Consider the following 16,040-nt stretch of genomic DNA (forward strand, 5'->3'; position numbering starts at 1 on the left):
CATAATACATACAGAAAACACAAATAAGATGGCAGACATAATCCAACTATATAAAAATAACAATATTTAATAATATTTCAAATAACTATTAAATTAAATAACAGTATTAAATAAGTACTAAATATTGATGGAATAAACACTCAAATCGAAATGCAGAAATTGCCACACTAAAAAAATCCACAAGATCCAATAATATGATGTGTATGAGGGAGATACTCTTTAGAGTCAGTGGTACAAATCATGCAAACATCAAGTAAACAAAGCTGGAATGGCTGTCAGATACAATAGACTTGAAAATAAAAAACGTTACTAGAGAAACACAGGAAGCATCAACCACTAGAAGATACAAAATGCATGCATCTAATAACAGAAGACCAAATACTGTATATATAGCAAAAAATAAATGAAGAGACCAAAGACACGTCAATAACAACAAGTGAAGTCTTTAAGACCCAACTTACTTTTTTGGTGGGTACTGGATTTGAACTCAGAGCCCAGGCTTGCTAGGCAGGTACTCTACTACTTGAACCATACCCCTACCCCTTTTTTGCTTTAGGTACTATTGAGGTAGGGTCTCCAGCTTTTTCCCTGTGCCAGTCTGGTCCAGAATCCACCCACCTACAGTCTCCCTAGTAACTGAGATCACAGGTGCACACCACAATGCCTGGCTTATTGACTGAGAAGTGGTCTCACTAACTTTTTTGCCCAGGCTAGACTCAAACTGATTGTCCCGATCTCCACCTCCTGAGCAACTGGGATTACAGGCACGGGCCACCTTGCCTGGCCCCAACTTTCAATTACACATCTAACAGACTGTAACACAAATCAAGACTGGAGCAGAATATTTTCAGTTTTGCCCCATTTAAAATCTGCTCCTCCTTTAGTTTATCACTGTTAAACTAATTGGATGCATCCATCCAATTGCTCAAGCCAAAAACCTCTCTAAGTAGTTTTTTCCCTCTGGCACCCTACATCTGATAAATCAGTGAATCCTATGACCTCGCCCTTCAAAATGTATCAGCATCCAACCACTTTTCCCACTTGCACACTGGCCTAAACCCCCACCTTCTCTTACTGGCGTTACTGAAAAAAGCCTCCTCATGGATTCTTTCTGTCCCATGAAGTCTATCTCCATAAAACAGTCAAGTGAACCTTCTAAAACAAATTAAATCACCTTACCCTCATCTCCTCTGCCCAGAAAATTTTTAACCAAATTCAAATCCTACAAGTTCCCTTTCTAGCTTATTTTCTACTCTCTTAGTCACACCCCTCTCAACAAACTGCTTCTTTGCCGTCCTTAGCAAGTCCTTAAATCAAATTTATAATATAATCCTATTTTTAAAAGCATAACAAACATACATGCCTAAAAGTAAGAAAGGATATTCCAAAACGTGAATAATAATTCCATGTGGGTGGTAGGATTATAGGCAATTTAAGTTTTTTTCTTACTGCAAAAAATCATTTCTCATTCATGTTAATTATGTACTAAAACACGAAAAGCTGCGTATCAGCTTTTGGGGTATGTAGTACCGCAAAATGTGGTAACAGAATGTACACACAAGGTCTGGAAATAAATTATTCAGCAACAAAAAAAAAACACAACAAAAGAAACAGGAGCTTGTTTATATTAATAGCTAGTGTTTGGTAATACAGACACTTTCACTCATTATCTCATTTAATTCTTAACCTTAAGTGACAAGAACTATTATCCCCCATGTTACTGATTTGTAAAATGAAGTTCAAAAAGTTAAGTAAGCTGTTGGAAGTTGCACAGTAAGTGGTGAAGCCCAGACCAGACTTAAGTGCTCAGGTTCTACATACTCTTCTAGCTATTGCTTCACTGTGCTTGTACACAACAGCACAGAGCTGGAACAATGCAGACATCTAGGAACAAAAACAACATTATAAAAATGTTTACTGAAACTAGAATTATGTAAAAATTGACACATTACATCAAAAAGCAAACTACACATCCTATACATGAGAATGAGAAAAGTTAGTATTTCACATGGAAAGGACAAAAAGCCAACATTGATGGCATTTTTTTGTTTTGGTTATCAGCCTGATTTTCATAAATGAACCAGAATTGCTTCAAAACCAACAAACCAGAAAAGCAACAACAACAAAAAACTAACCTAAAACTAAGTCAGGCCTACAGTCCCACCACTCAGAAGGCAGAGGCAGAAGCTTAGGGATTTGAGGCCAGCCTGGGCTACATAGCAGGACCCTGTCTCAAACAGCAAAAACAACAAAACAATAAAAACTTAATTATGCCAGGTGCTGGTGACTCATGCCTATAATTCTAGCTACTCAGGCAACAGAGATCAGGAGGATAGGGGTTCAAAGCAAGCCCAGGCAAATAGTTTGCAAGACAGTATATCAAAAAATCCTTCATAAAAATAGGGCTGGTGGAGTGGCTCAAGGTGAAGGCCCTGAATTCAAGTCCCAGTACCAAAACAAACAAATAAACAAAACCTAAACTAAACGATATTTTCATGGAATAAAGGGAATAGTTAAGTGTTTTCTTGGTTTTTGTTTTGGTTTTTGGTACTGGTTTAAACTCAAGTCCTTGAGCTTGCTAGGCGAGTTTTGTAATCAGTTCAGTGTTTTCCCAAATAACTCATATTCCAAGTCTAGGTCTAAGTAAGGTAGGTTTTTTTTTTTTTGGTTTTTTTCCACGTACAGGGGTTTGAACTCAGGGTATCACACTTGCTAGGCAGGTGCTCTACACCTTGAACCACACCTCCAAGCCCTGCTTTCTTGTGTTGGATATTTTCAGGGTTCTCCAGAACTCTTTGCCCTGAGCTAGCTCTGAATCGCGATCTCCAGATCTCTCCTCCAAGAGTAGCTAGGATTACAGACGTGAGCCACCGGTGCCCTGCAGGTAGAGCCTTAAGTACTACCTAAAAAGTGATGGAACATTGTTTTATTTTTTTTTTCATTTTTCTTTTATTATTCATATGTGCATACAAGGCTTGGTTCATTTCTCCCCCCTGCCCCCACCCCCTCCCTTACCACCCACTCCACCCCCTCCCGCTCCCCCCCCCTCAATACCCAGCAGAAACTATTTTGCCCTTATCTCTAATTTTTAGTTGACATCTGGAGACTACATAACCAATAGGCTTCTGGAAAGGATTTTATGACACCCTTATTTTTGTTTGTAGCCTAAGTGACAAGCCTATGATGGCTTACTGGGATTGATGGCAGTGTAGTCTAGAAAGTATAGATTTAATCCCTTTCTACAGGAGAAACTCAATTCAAAAATACTCTCAAATCACTTTTGGAACACGCACCTTGCATACTTAAAAGGAAGCAAGCAAAGATAGTAGAAAGAGACCAAGGCGTTGACAAACGCGTGCTTGTCCCCAAAACCTTATCTGCGGGCACTAAACGTTTTGCAAGGTTGGCCTGCGGCTGGGCGCCAGCTGCTGTGGTCTCCGGGGTCAGTCACCGGACGCGGGGAAGGGGTCCCCAGCCGGGACTCGCGCACCTTCTCTGCCCGGCGGCTCTAGGAAACTGCCTCACTGGAATGGCGACAACGCCGCAGCCTTTAGGGGCAGAGAGCGAGCTCGGCGTTCATGGCCTGGAGGAGACGCGCTGAGCAGGCAAACCAAGGTGCGCGCAAACCCACCCTAAGACGCAAACAACCCTGGCAGCCTCAAGGCGGAGTCGGCGGCGCCCGTCAGTTCGGTCAACGCCCCGCCACCCGTCCCCTAAGTACGCATGCGCCGCCCTCCGCCGAGGACTTCCGGGAGCTGCGGCGAGCTGAGCTGTCCCTTCCAAGCCAGTCCGCCGGCTAGGCGCCTTCGCGGCGGGGCGTTCCCACCCGGAGGTACCCGAGTCCCAGGCCGAAAAGATGCGGGAACCAGACGCTGGGTCAAGGCTAATTAAGCTGGCATTTGCTTAACTTCTAACTCCGCCTTAAGACTTCTTTCAAAACTGTCTTGGGTGTTCTTGAAACCTTTCTATTTCGATCGCCGAACTGGTATACAGTACCAGTGAACTTGGTGAAAAAATTTTTAAAGGAAAACGCCATTTTTACTATGCCCTCTTAAAAATAGTTTGTGGGCTGGAGACGTGGTTCAAGTGGTAGAGCACCTGTCTACCAAGCACAAGGCCATAAAGTCAAACCCCAGCACAATAAAAAAAAAAAAAATTTGTGGAAGCCTAAACTTGCCTTCTGAGTCACAGCCTCGCATCAAAAGTGGGTAACTTGGGCACCTATTAATTCTCCTTCCCTTATCCTTCCCCACAATCAGGTTGCTAGTGTTCACAAAAGCCATACTACCAACAAAAGTAGACAAGGGATCCTGGGAAATAATATTGGAGCTAAGGAAATTAAAACAGGCGCTCCACTAACCAGCCACAAGCTATAGAGAAAGTAAGATCTCTGCCTCCGCTTCAGGGACCCACAGCAAAGCAGCGCTCACAGCTGCGTACACAACACAAGCCACCCTCTACAGTCCCTCTGCAGAGGACGCTTCGAGAACTACCTACCCAGCTTCAACTCTAACTAGCACTCAAGTCACCGCCCCCATCGTCCCGGAAGTTACGTCAAACGCTCCGCACCACCCCAATCCCCGGATGTAGGGTTTTATATCCGGATTCTTAGCTTTCTCTACGCGCTTTACACATGCGCTACGGCCTTTTCCTTCTTCCTCCACTTCCACTGGCTTCCACCGTCCCGGGAGCCGCTGCTACCGCCGCGGAGGAGTCAGGAAGTTCAAGATGGCCGCCGCAGAGACACAGTCGCTGCGGGAGCAGCCAGAGTAAGTAGTACCTGTCATTGGGCGGGAGTGGGCGGGAGGACGGAGCTTCGGAGACCGCCGAATGGGGAACGGCGGAAACCTGCACCGACGGGCGGGAAAGTTCAGGCCTAACGGCAGGAGTCAAACTTTGTCATTCCCCGCGCCTTATGCTGTCGGGCGGGAGGCGCGGAGAGCGGGAGAGCGGCCTTAGAGCTTCGCTCTGCCAGAGGCCGCGGCTGTTTGGGGCGAAGGCCGCTGCGGCCCTGCGTGCGTCGTTGCCCCGGGAGGCGCAGGCGCAAGCGGCCCCTACAGGTTCGGGGCGCGTGGCGGCTGCCGCGGCGCTGTGGGTCGCGCCTTCTTACCCCTCCCTTGGGGACAGCCATGCACTCGGCGGCGTTGGTGTTGAGACCCGAGAGGTTTTCCCCGCATGCCGCACTTTGCTATTGTAGACAGTATTTGCTGCCGTTAGGCCACCACTGGTGTCTCCAGAGTCGGACAGGAGAGGTGCTAGGGTCACACTCTTCGGCCGTCCCAGAACTAGTCTGTGACTAGCGGGATCCTTCACCACCCCAGCCCTGCAATCTTTACTTCAGCAACCACCTGGTAATTTTTTTCCCAGTCATTCGCAGCTTATTTGCCAACTTGAAAACTTGAGGTAAAGTAACGTAGGTTGGTTTTAAAGCCTGGCAGTATTTTTTCTGAGTTTGTGCCCTTCAGTAGGAGTGAAGTAGTGGGTTAGGAATTGCTAGCTACTTCCAGACCAAACCACTCTGTAATTAAGCTAATATAAGAATCTAGGAGGGTATGTGAACACATACTTGAATGAGTAAAGCTAGCCCTTGCTTAATTAAAACAGTATTTTGTTTTTCGTGCTTATGCTAGGTAAACTTAAAGAACCTAAAAGACAATGTTATTTTAAATAGTATTCCTACAGCAAACTTTTTTTGCATTTGCATTATCTGATTTGTTTCCAGCCATCTTAGGAAAGGGAAAAGACGTTGATAAAATCTCTAGCTGCTTATGACAGACAGGAGAATCTTTGCCGCATGTCACCATGGCATTTCATTCTCTGCATCCAGTTCTGGGCTCTTCGGTCATTTGCTTTACTCAGCTACATAGAAAACTATACCATTTAAAAATAATTGTTATGGGCGTTTGAAAGTTGCAATATTATTTTCACAAGTCGGCTTAGTGTATTGTTTATCACCAAGTTCTTTGTGTGGCACAAAGCACTTTTCACTGAGACGATACGAATCTGATGCTATACAGCTAAATTTTCTAGTAATCTGAAAAGTTCTTAGTATTGGAGTACTATTTATTTGATTTTAGGGAGAAGTCAGATCATTTTCAGGAGTGGATCAGCTATGTTTCACTTACATATTCTATTGTAGTAGATTTAATATAAATATAAATAACACTGAGGTAGTCTAGCTCCCCCCACACACACACTTTTCCCACAGAAGCTTGGTTTAAATGGATATTTGGTCTGTATGTGTCCTGTAATCACTGATTTGAAAATGGCTAACAAAGAAAATACCAGTTTTATATGAAAGCAAGTATTATGCTGACTGTAGTGAGTGTGCAAATACAGTTGTCTTAACAATTCTTTAGAGAACACTGAGTAGTTGATTTTTATATGGAAAAATCTTAGAAAGCTAAGAAAAAAATGTAGAAGTGAGTTTTTAAGCTCCCCAAAGTGATGTAGTGACTTTTACATTTGCCAGTCTCCCTTTAGTCCAGCTTTTTTGAACCTATTTGTGTGTACCAAAGACTAAATGCTATTCGAATCATTCAAATCATTGAACAAATTGAACTAATTTAATTGTTATAACAACTCTCTGCAGGTAGATACTGTTATTTTCCATATTTTACAGATGATGAAACTGAAGCAGAGGGACATTAAGTAACTTGCCAAAGGTCATGCTAACTGATATATTCGTTTAAACCTGGGCAGTCTGGTTCTGAAGCTCTACTTCTAACTATTGAGGTGCCTGGCCTTCCTCTATACATTTGGCTGTTTTTTAAACTGCCTTTAAAGTTTTGGAATCATTTTACTTCTTGCCAGTGTCCCACAAAGTTGTTTGTTTGCTTTGGTTTTTGTGGTACTAGAGATTGAATCCAGCATAAACTCTATCACAGAGCTACATCCCCAGCCAGAGATCCATGGTGTTGGGATGGAGGGTTGTTTTTGAGAGACAAGGTCTTGTTGTGTAGCTCAGGGTGGCCTCGAAGTTGTGACTCTCCTGCCTTAACCTTCCAAGGGCTGGAGTTACTGGCATGTACCTGAATGCGTGGCCAAAGATTCTTTTTTGATGTGACATTTTTAATTCATCGAAACTTGGTTTGGGAAAGATGAGGACAGAAGGAAGTTTGTTTTAACTGGTTGATTTTTGGGATCCATTGTAACTTTTATATCTACATTATTTCTATATTCAAAGTATTTTAATTCATGAGCGAAATAGGCTTAATTACTTTCCTTGGAAAGAGGTAGTGACATTCACTTTGCTCATTGAGAACATTTTTAAAGAATTGTCTAGCTTTAAAACTATTCCATTCATGCTCACATTTAAGTTAAATCAGTTCTCTGTGTATCCAAAGTATAAATTGGATTATTGCCAAGTAAATTATTAAGACTATTCTTTGAGCTGGGCATGGTGGCCTGTAATCTCAGCACTTGGAAGAATGAGGCAAGAGGATCCTGAGTTCAAGGCCAGTTGAGACACAGTCTCAAAAAAGACCCCTATTCTTTGGAAGATGTATGTGAGAGAGGAAGTTAAAATAACACCAGTGGATAAAAAGACAAAGAAGAAAGAAAAAATAGCACTAGTAATTAGTCATGGATCACTTATCATTTTGAGGTTGTTCCAGGACTTGTTTAAAGGGTAAAATTTAATAAAATGAATATCCTTATGTTGTCCGTGCTTCCGATTCAGCTTTGCTTCCAATTAATGTGAATCAAAGCATGTTACCCAATGGCAACTGGGATAGCTCAGTTGGGAGAACATAAAACTGAAGATCTAAAGGTCACAGTTCTCTGCAAGGTAAACTTCTGGCTGGGGGGCCTTTAAAGCAATTGCTTGGCAAGCTCAAGGCCATGAGTTCAAATCCCAGTATTGAAAAAAATAATAAAATTCACCCAGTACTTAATAATTTCTCAGTAAATAATTGCTTTATGACAGACCTTTTGTAGACAGGTTGGTATACACATTCATCTGCTAAGTGTATAATGTTAAAAATACAAATTTATGTACATGGAATTTATATAGTCAGTATAAACTATTCAATGTCAGTTTTCTTAACAAGCAACTTTTTTCCTACAGTAGAAGAAAGTTGTGGATAATGAACCTAGTTTAGCTGCTCTTTTTATTGGTTTGGGTTTTTTTTTCCCCCTGGTTTTGGTTTTTGGGTTTTTTTGCTATTTATCATTTTGGGGATGGAACCTAGCTCTACAGGCACATTTTAGGCCGGCACTCTACAGCACTGAGCTATTCCTGCAACCACAGATTGCAATTTTTGTTTTGTATGAAATTGCTTTTGTGAGATCAGCTGAGAATGTGAAGGATTGCTATATGTGTAGCCCAGTGTAAGAGTGCTCTAGGATTATTGTGGTTAATATAGTTGGCCCTGAGGTGCTTCTCGCATTTTTGTTTTTCTTGAAATTATAATACTCATTAAGTTACAATGGAAACTGGGTACACTTCCTTGAAATGACTCTATGGTAATGAGGGGCATTGTAATGTAGATCCTGATTTCTAAAAGGTCTAGGAGCTAGAGTTCTCTGTGGGTAGGCTTTTGAAGTTTGAACTGAAAATGCTAAGACTTACATACTCTCTGTAGAAAGCATTAGAAAAGATGTGGGTTCAAAAAGCAAATTTTTCTTGGAGGAGTGATTAAATTTAAGTCATTTGGGATATTGCACATTAAATAAATAGTGTACTCCTATATGTGCACTCTGCAGCACTAGATATAATTGAGCAAAAGCTTAACTTTTAAGAGTCTATATAGATAGTAAGAACTAGCTTTAACCTAAGGCATACTGCTTTTATGTTTTCTGTATGCACCATTTCATTGGGTCAGCCAATAACTTACTGAATACCTTCTGTAGGTTAGGTAAGTTTTTAGGCCCTAAGGTTAGAACAATGAAGTAAATAGATCAAAATTCTGTTCTCATAGTGCTCATGTTATAATAGAAACAAGAATTATATTAGATGACGGGGATTACATTTTGGAGAAAAATTAAGCACAGAAAGGAAATATGTGTAGGGCAGGGGTTGCAATTAATATGAGGTTAGGAAAACTTGACTCAAAAAGTACCATTTGAGCAAAGACCTGAGGGAATCAAAAGGAGCAAGCATTTGTATCTGGGGAAAGCATTGCCAAGAAAAACAGCAAGTACAGAACACCAGGGCCCTGAGGTGAAGTGTACCTGTCCAAGGAAGGCATTGTAGCTGGAGCGGGGTGAGTGTGGAAGGACAGTGGTAGGTTTATTCAGAGGAATTGGAAAGTTGGGCAGTAAGTATAATGCCTTGTAAAGAATTTTAGATTTTACTTTGAGTGGGTTAGGAAGAAATAATCAAGTTTCATGAAGGATAGTGATATAATCTTGCATTTTTAAAGCATCTTTTATCAACTGTGGAGCTTTTGACTGATTTAGGATATAATACCAGCCTTCTTACTGGCTTGACATATGTATGACCTTAGGTAAGTCCCTTGAACCTCAAAGTCTCACCTGTCATGTGGAGAGACATTTCTTGAGCACTTAGTGTGACAGCCTTTTATAGTGTAAACTCATCTAATTGTCACAACAAACCTATCATTTCTCTGGGCTATTATTTCCCCGATTTTTACAGTTGAAGGAAATGAGGCATAGAGGAGCAACTTGCATAAGGTTGTAGTTGCGAGTGTCATGTTGGGGCAGCATGTTGAACCTATAGTTTTGTCTCCAGAATGCATGGTTTTTGGCAATATTCCTAAAGATAACATTCTTAGCAACCACTTTGTCAGCTCCATAATGGTTTTGTGAGTAAGTATATTTATTTAGTAATCTGCTATAATAACAGCTTTCTTTGGGGGCACTTAGTTCATGTTCAGCACTGCTGTAAGCATCTCACATCTGTTAACTTGTATAAACTCATAACATCTTTTCAGGTAGGTACTGCTGTTTTCTCCATCTTACTAATGAGACACCTGAGGATCCAGAGATCCTAAACTTGTCAAAGCCTCATGGACTAGTATGTACTAGTTTGGTGGGTTTTTTGTTTTTTGGTTTTTTTTAAGACAGAGTCTCACCCTGTTGCCCAGGCTGACCTCACACTAGCTATCCTCCTACCTGAGACTCCAGAGAGCTGGGATTACACCTATCTGGATAGTTCCTCTCTCTGTCTCAATTGTTCTCTTCCCACTCCCCACCCAAAAGCACTGGGTTTGAACTCAGGGCTTTACACTTGCTACTCAGGCACTCTACCAATTGAGTCATGCCCCCCTGGACCAGCTCTTTCCTTTGAGAGGAAAAAGAAAAAAAAAAAAGACATTGCAATTCAGTGTGTTGTCTCATACTTTACTAGAGAGAAGTCCCATCTTCCATGGTACTAGAAATGCAGGTTGGCAAAATCAAAGATCTTTGTGTTTGGTGCCATGTAGTGGCTAAGTGTTCTCCATTTTCCCATTGCTACCACCTAATAACTTCTCAGTAATATATCCATTCTCTATCACTCTTCCTTCCATAAAAGCCAAGTTTATTGAATACTTGAATATGACTGGAGGGTTAGACTTTCTACTCCAAGTCCTGTCACAATCCCAGAAGTGGCAGTACCATTATAGACAACCCAGTTAGCGCTCTTCTAACCTTGCAGTTCTTGGGTGTTGTGACTTCATTGAACCTTGAGTTCAACTCAACTACCCACTCCTAGAATCATATACCATTTCTTGTCATCTTGTGGAATTGGTCCACTTGGGATCTTAACTTCTACTAAACTGGTGTCTTCCACAAATTTGATGCTTTGGGTGCATTGTTCTGTGTGGTTTGCTGAACATGTCTTTTGTCGCTTTCCCTATTTTAATGCCATTTTCCCCTTTAAATTCTTTGCTCATACTCTAGGACCAGAGTTATTCTGTCTTCATTTTTTAATCTACATTCCTTCTCAATAAACATTTCTTCTCTTCTCGCAAAGTCCCTGATTAACAAATAGCCTCTCCCCCTGCTCACTCCCCATGGTCTACAGAACACACTCCTTGACCATTCTCAAAGTGAGTTTAGGTGATCCTTCCATGTTCCATAATACCCTCCTTATTTACATCTTCATCATTGCACTTCCCCAGTGTCTTGTTCATGTTGTATTTTCTTTTCTACTGAATTGTTCCTTTGAGGGAGTCAGATCTTGGTTTATATTGTATGGTTTTTCTTTCGCTGACAACCTCACCTAATGCCTACATGTGGTAAGTGATTTTTCTTAATGTTCAGAAATTAATGAATAGGCTCATGAATTCTTACCTTGCAAGGTTCTATTTGTACTAAATGGTACAAATGGTAAGCTTAATAAAAGTATAGGAATATATCATTTTAAGCTTTACCAAGACAATCCATATCTTCCTCCAAAAATAGTATGATGGACAGAATCCAGACTGTTTAAAGTTTGTATTTGGTCTATTTTAGGATGTGATGGTTTATCATGCAGTGATTTTAAAGAGGAAAGTTAAATAACTAGGTTGACATTTGGTAGAGTTGGTGTGTAAAATACATTTTTCATTTGGAATGCTTTCAATTTATAATGGACTTTTTGGGACATAATCGCGTTATAATTCAAGGAGCATCTGTAATGCTATTAAACCTGTATTTAACTTGAAATCACTAAACACCACAGGCTTGATAAATTGTGAATCATAAGCTAACTCAATATAACAAACATTTAAACACAGACTCTCCTTTAATTAATTTGCATAGCATCTGTTAATATGAACATATTTTGGGAAACCAATTTCTCATTTGAAATTCAGAGATTAAATAATTTGTTGAACAAATATCAGGTTGAACTATATGAAATTGCTGGTATTAGACTGCTGTTGACATCCAAAAATGTCCTTCCCTTTCATTCACCCTGATGTCCCATAATTGATTAGTGGCAGCCTTAGATAAGAGTCCTGACTCCTGGCCAATTCTCTATGAAGTTTTATCCCTTGGGAATTTGTTTATACTGTCAACATCATCACCCTCAGCCACCAGTGTACATTGCTTTCTTGTTTGGGCTATAGCTCAATATTAGCCCTAGATAATATAAACCTAGAGGTTTTGTTTTTAAGAAGGGGTGATTAGGTGCAATATGCTCAAATGACTTGCTAGATTTATTATAGAGACATTAAGTTTTCTAAATTTCAAGTAGAAAAAGTCTCCCACTGTATCTCAATATCAGTACATATTATGGGAAAAAAAAGTTGTTTAAGTATGTGTGAGAAATATTAGTTTAAAAATCAAGTTACTAGGTGGCTATTTTAACTAAATCAACATTAACAGGATTTTACTATGGTTTGGATTCTTCAATTGATTTTTTAACCTTATTCTATTGGTATTTACTCTTAATACTTTTGGCTTGTGAGTTCATCTATTAGAAATAAAAATACAGTATATCACCACCCACCTTAGTTCTTACATACCTTCTTTGAAGTAAAATACATGAAGCTGTTATTGAAAAATTTTAGTGAATATATTACATTGAGATATATTTTATCCTTATTGTTATTTTGTTGTGATTGAGTACTGGATAAATTCTGTGATTTTAATATGTGACTCATTACAGGATGGAAGATGCTGATAATTCTGAAAAGAGTGTAAATGAAGAAAATGGAGAAGTATCAGAAGACCAATCTCAAAACAAACACAGTCGACACAAAAAAAAGAAACATAAACACAGAAGTAAACATAAGAAACATAAACATTCCTCAGAAGATGACAAGGATAAAAAACATAAACATAAGCATAAACATAAGAAACACAAAAGAAAAGAAATTATTGATGCTTCTGACAAAGAAGGTATGTCTCCAGCAAAAAGAACTAAACTTGATGATTTAGCTTTGCTAGAAGACTTGGAAAAGCAGCGAGCCTTGATTAAAGCTGAACTAGATAATGAGTTAATGGAGGGAAAGGTCCAATCTGGGATGGGGCTTATTTTACAAGGTTATGAATCTGGCTCTGAAGAAGAAGGAGAGATTCATGAAAAGGCGAGAAATGGAAATAGGTCTAGTACTCGATCTTCAAGTACAAAGGGGAAACTTGAACTTGTGGACAATAAAAATAGTACAAAAAAACGAAGTAAAAGCAGATCCAAAGAACGGACTAGACATAGGTCGGATAAAAAGAAAAGTAAGGGTGGTATTGAAATAGTTAAAGAGAAAACATCTAGGAGCAAATCAAAAGAGAGGAAAAAGTCCAAAAGTCCATCCAAAAGAAGTAAGTCTCAAGATCAGGCAAGAAAATCCAAGTCCCCTACCCTTCGACGGCGGTCTCAAGAGAAAATTGGGAAGGCCAGATCTCCTACTGACGAGAAGGTTAAAATTGAAGATAAAAGTAAGACGAAAGATAGGAAAAAATCCCCAGTTATCAATGAAAGTAGAAGTCGAGATCGAGGTAAAAAATCCAGATCCCCAGTTGACTTCAGAGGTAAATCCAAAGACAGAAGATCACGGTCCAAAGAAAGAAAATCAAAACGATCTGAAACTGATAAAGAAAAGAAGCCAATTAAATCTCCCTCTAAAGATGCCTCCTCTGGGAAAGAAAATAGATCACCCAGTAGAAGACCTGGTCGTAGTCCTAAAAGAAGAAGTTTGTCTCCAAAACAACGTGATAAATCAAGAAGAAGTAGATCTCCACTTCTAAATGAGAGAAGATCTAAGCAGAGCAAATCACCTTCTCGAACTCTGTCTCCCGGAAGAAGAGCTAAGAGCCGATCCTTGGAAAGAAAGCGGAGAGAACCAGAGAGGAGACGACTTTCTTCTCCAAGGTATCTTGCTTACAAAATGTTAATGGGTTTTTACCTATGTGATATGTTTTGTTTTCTAAGTTTTTTTTCAGTACTGGGGTTTGAACCCTGCTAGTTAGGTACTCTTTTGTCACTTGAGTCATACTCCCTGCCCACAATGCACCATATTTCAAAGGGAAAAATTGAACTCATGGTCAATTAAAAATGAGATAGTAATTAGTTTCATAAATTTAAACATGATCTAGTACATTGATTGTGTTAACACTTAAGCTTATGGGTGTTTTATAAATACCAAGCTTGACGACAGTCCATTCTTTCAAGTTCTGGACAATTTAGTATCTAATTTGCTAAATCACTCTTGTAAATCCAAGTATTAAACTGTTAAGTCTTCGCAGGATTCTTTTAACTCACCAGGTGGGGAAAAGGAGCCTTTTTACCTAATTTTTTTTTTTTTTTTAAATGTGGGACTGGGGTTTAAACTCAGAACTTCATGCTTGCAAAGCAGGTGCTCTATTGCTTGCATCATACCTCCAGTTCATTTTGCTCTGACTATTTTTGGAGATCCAGGCTAATCTCAAACCTCAGTCCTCCTGATTTCAACCTCCCAAGTAGCTAGGATTGCAGGTGTGAATCACTAGTGCCCAGTAGTACCTAATTTTTAAGCAATATAAAGCCAGAGTTTTGTGGTTTACCTAGGATCATAGGATTAAATTGGGAGGTAGGTTTAGATTGTAGAAAACAATCTAACTACTTTAGAAACTGACTTAACTAATATTTTGTATGTTCGATAATTATATTTTGAAGTGATCTACCAAGTTTTGCTTATTGAATGTGAATTCCTGGTAATTTCCTATATGCATATTAATATTTTCAATGTATAGTTGCAGCATAAATTGATTTTGAAGTTTAAATCATGACTTTATCAGAAATTTCAAGAATGTTGCTTTCAAAATGCTCTTTCTTAAGACACTTTTTATTCTTTGCTCTTCACTTCTTAGTGGTATTGTAATGAAATATCCCCTTTCAGCTCTCTGCAGTGAAGCAGTCGTTAACTTTACTAATTCTTTTATCTGAATTATTTCTTAGTTATCTTGAGATAACTAAGCAATCTTAAGAGTAGCAACATGTTAGTTTATAGAATAGATGTGCCATAAGTAGTCATTTCTTGGTGGACATGTGAAAATTTATATGGTTTCTAGTTTTTCACTGTTGTAAACATAGGTGTCCAGTGGTTATGGTAATGTTTGTTTGTAGAATAGATTCATAGAAGTGACTTGGAAAGTCTCCTGGTATGTACATTTACACTTTAGAAAGTTAATGCCAAATATCTTTCCTAGAAAGTTAGACCACATGGTGCTTTTGTGTTACTATATGGACTGACTTTTCCCAAAAATTTCTATTAACCAGAATACCATATAATAATACCCTTTTGTCATTTTTTTTAAATTTCTTTCTCTCTCTCTCTCTTTTTGGCAGTACTGGAGCTTGAACCCAGAACCTCACACTTGCTAGGCAGGTGCTCTACCACTTGAGCCACTTCACCAGCCCATTTTGTCATTCTAAATTTCTAAATTTCTTAGCATTTCGATGGCATTTAAGCAAATAATATTCAGTTCCTTCTACACTCTTACTTTATATTTTCAGTTTTCATCCAGTCTTTGAAAAGAGTATGCTTGTAAGTGTATTATATTTCAAAAAGATTTTCTCAGCTGGACACCGGTGGCTCACACCTATAATACTAGATACTCAGAAGGCAGAGATAATAGGAAGGTTGAGGTTCGAAGTCAGCCTCAGGCAAATAGTTCTTGAGACCCTATTTCAAAAAACCCATCACAAAAAAATGGTTAGCAGAGTGGTTCAAGGGGTAAGAGCATCTGCCTAGCAAGCATGAAGCTCTGAGTTCAAAGCCTGGTGCCACCAAAAAAAGAAGACAAATTTCTCATGTGGCCCTGCCAAAAAGTACTATAAAGTGTAAGTTGTTTATTTTGACTAAATAGAAAAAGATTCTTTTAGGTTCTGTATATCATATCCATCATGTAAGCCAGGATGTATTTTTATCAAGTTGAAAAATTGTTGTGTTTCTGTTTAATTATGGAGACAAACTTGTTGTCTTGACTGTTGGGATGTAGTAGCCCTATCCAAATTTCAAACAGCATTAAGAAATGTTCAAAACCTTTTTTAAAAATTAAGTTGTAAAAAAGCCTTTGGTAATGCAGATATCACATTAAACAAGAATAAAGTCATTTGAAAACAAGAATAAACTCATTGGGAGGAACTTATCACACAGTTGTTGCGAAGTTAATTTTGAATAGAAGAGGCCAAG

At 39.2% G+C, this 16,040-nt stretch overlaps 1 protein-coding gene across 16 annotated transcripts in view; it reads left to right on the top strand.

The window, feature by feature from the left end:
* Positions 1–4,596: 4,596 nt before the first annotated feature.
* The window catches only part of Prp4k (pre-mRNA processing factor kinase PRP4K), a 34,099-nt gene continuing 22,655 nt past the window's right edge, over positions 4,597–16,040 (top strand). For all 16 annotated transcript variants that reach the window (XR_012450770.1, XR_012450772.1, XR_012450775.1 and 13 more), the window contains exons 1-2: positions 4,597–4,769; positions 12,539–13,738. Coding sequence is in view for 1 of the 16 variants with exons in the window: in XM_074082982.1 (XP_073939083.1) it covers positions 4,729–4,769; positions 12,539–13,738 (1,241 nt within the window). In the remaining 15 variants the exon portion in view is untranslated. The remainder of the gene's footprint in view (positions 4,770–12,538; positions 13,739–16,040) is intronic.

Source organism: Castor canadensis, chromosome 8, assembly GCF_047511655.1.
Source record: "Castor canadensis chromosome 8, mCasCan1.hap1v2, whole genome shotgun sequence".
Taxonomy (NCBI): Eukaryota; Metazoa; Chordata; class Mammalia; order Rodentia; family Castoridae; genus Castor; species Castor canadensis.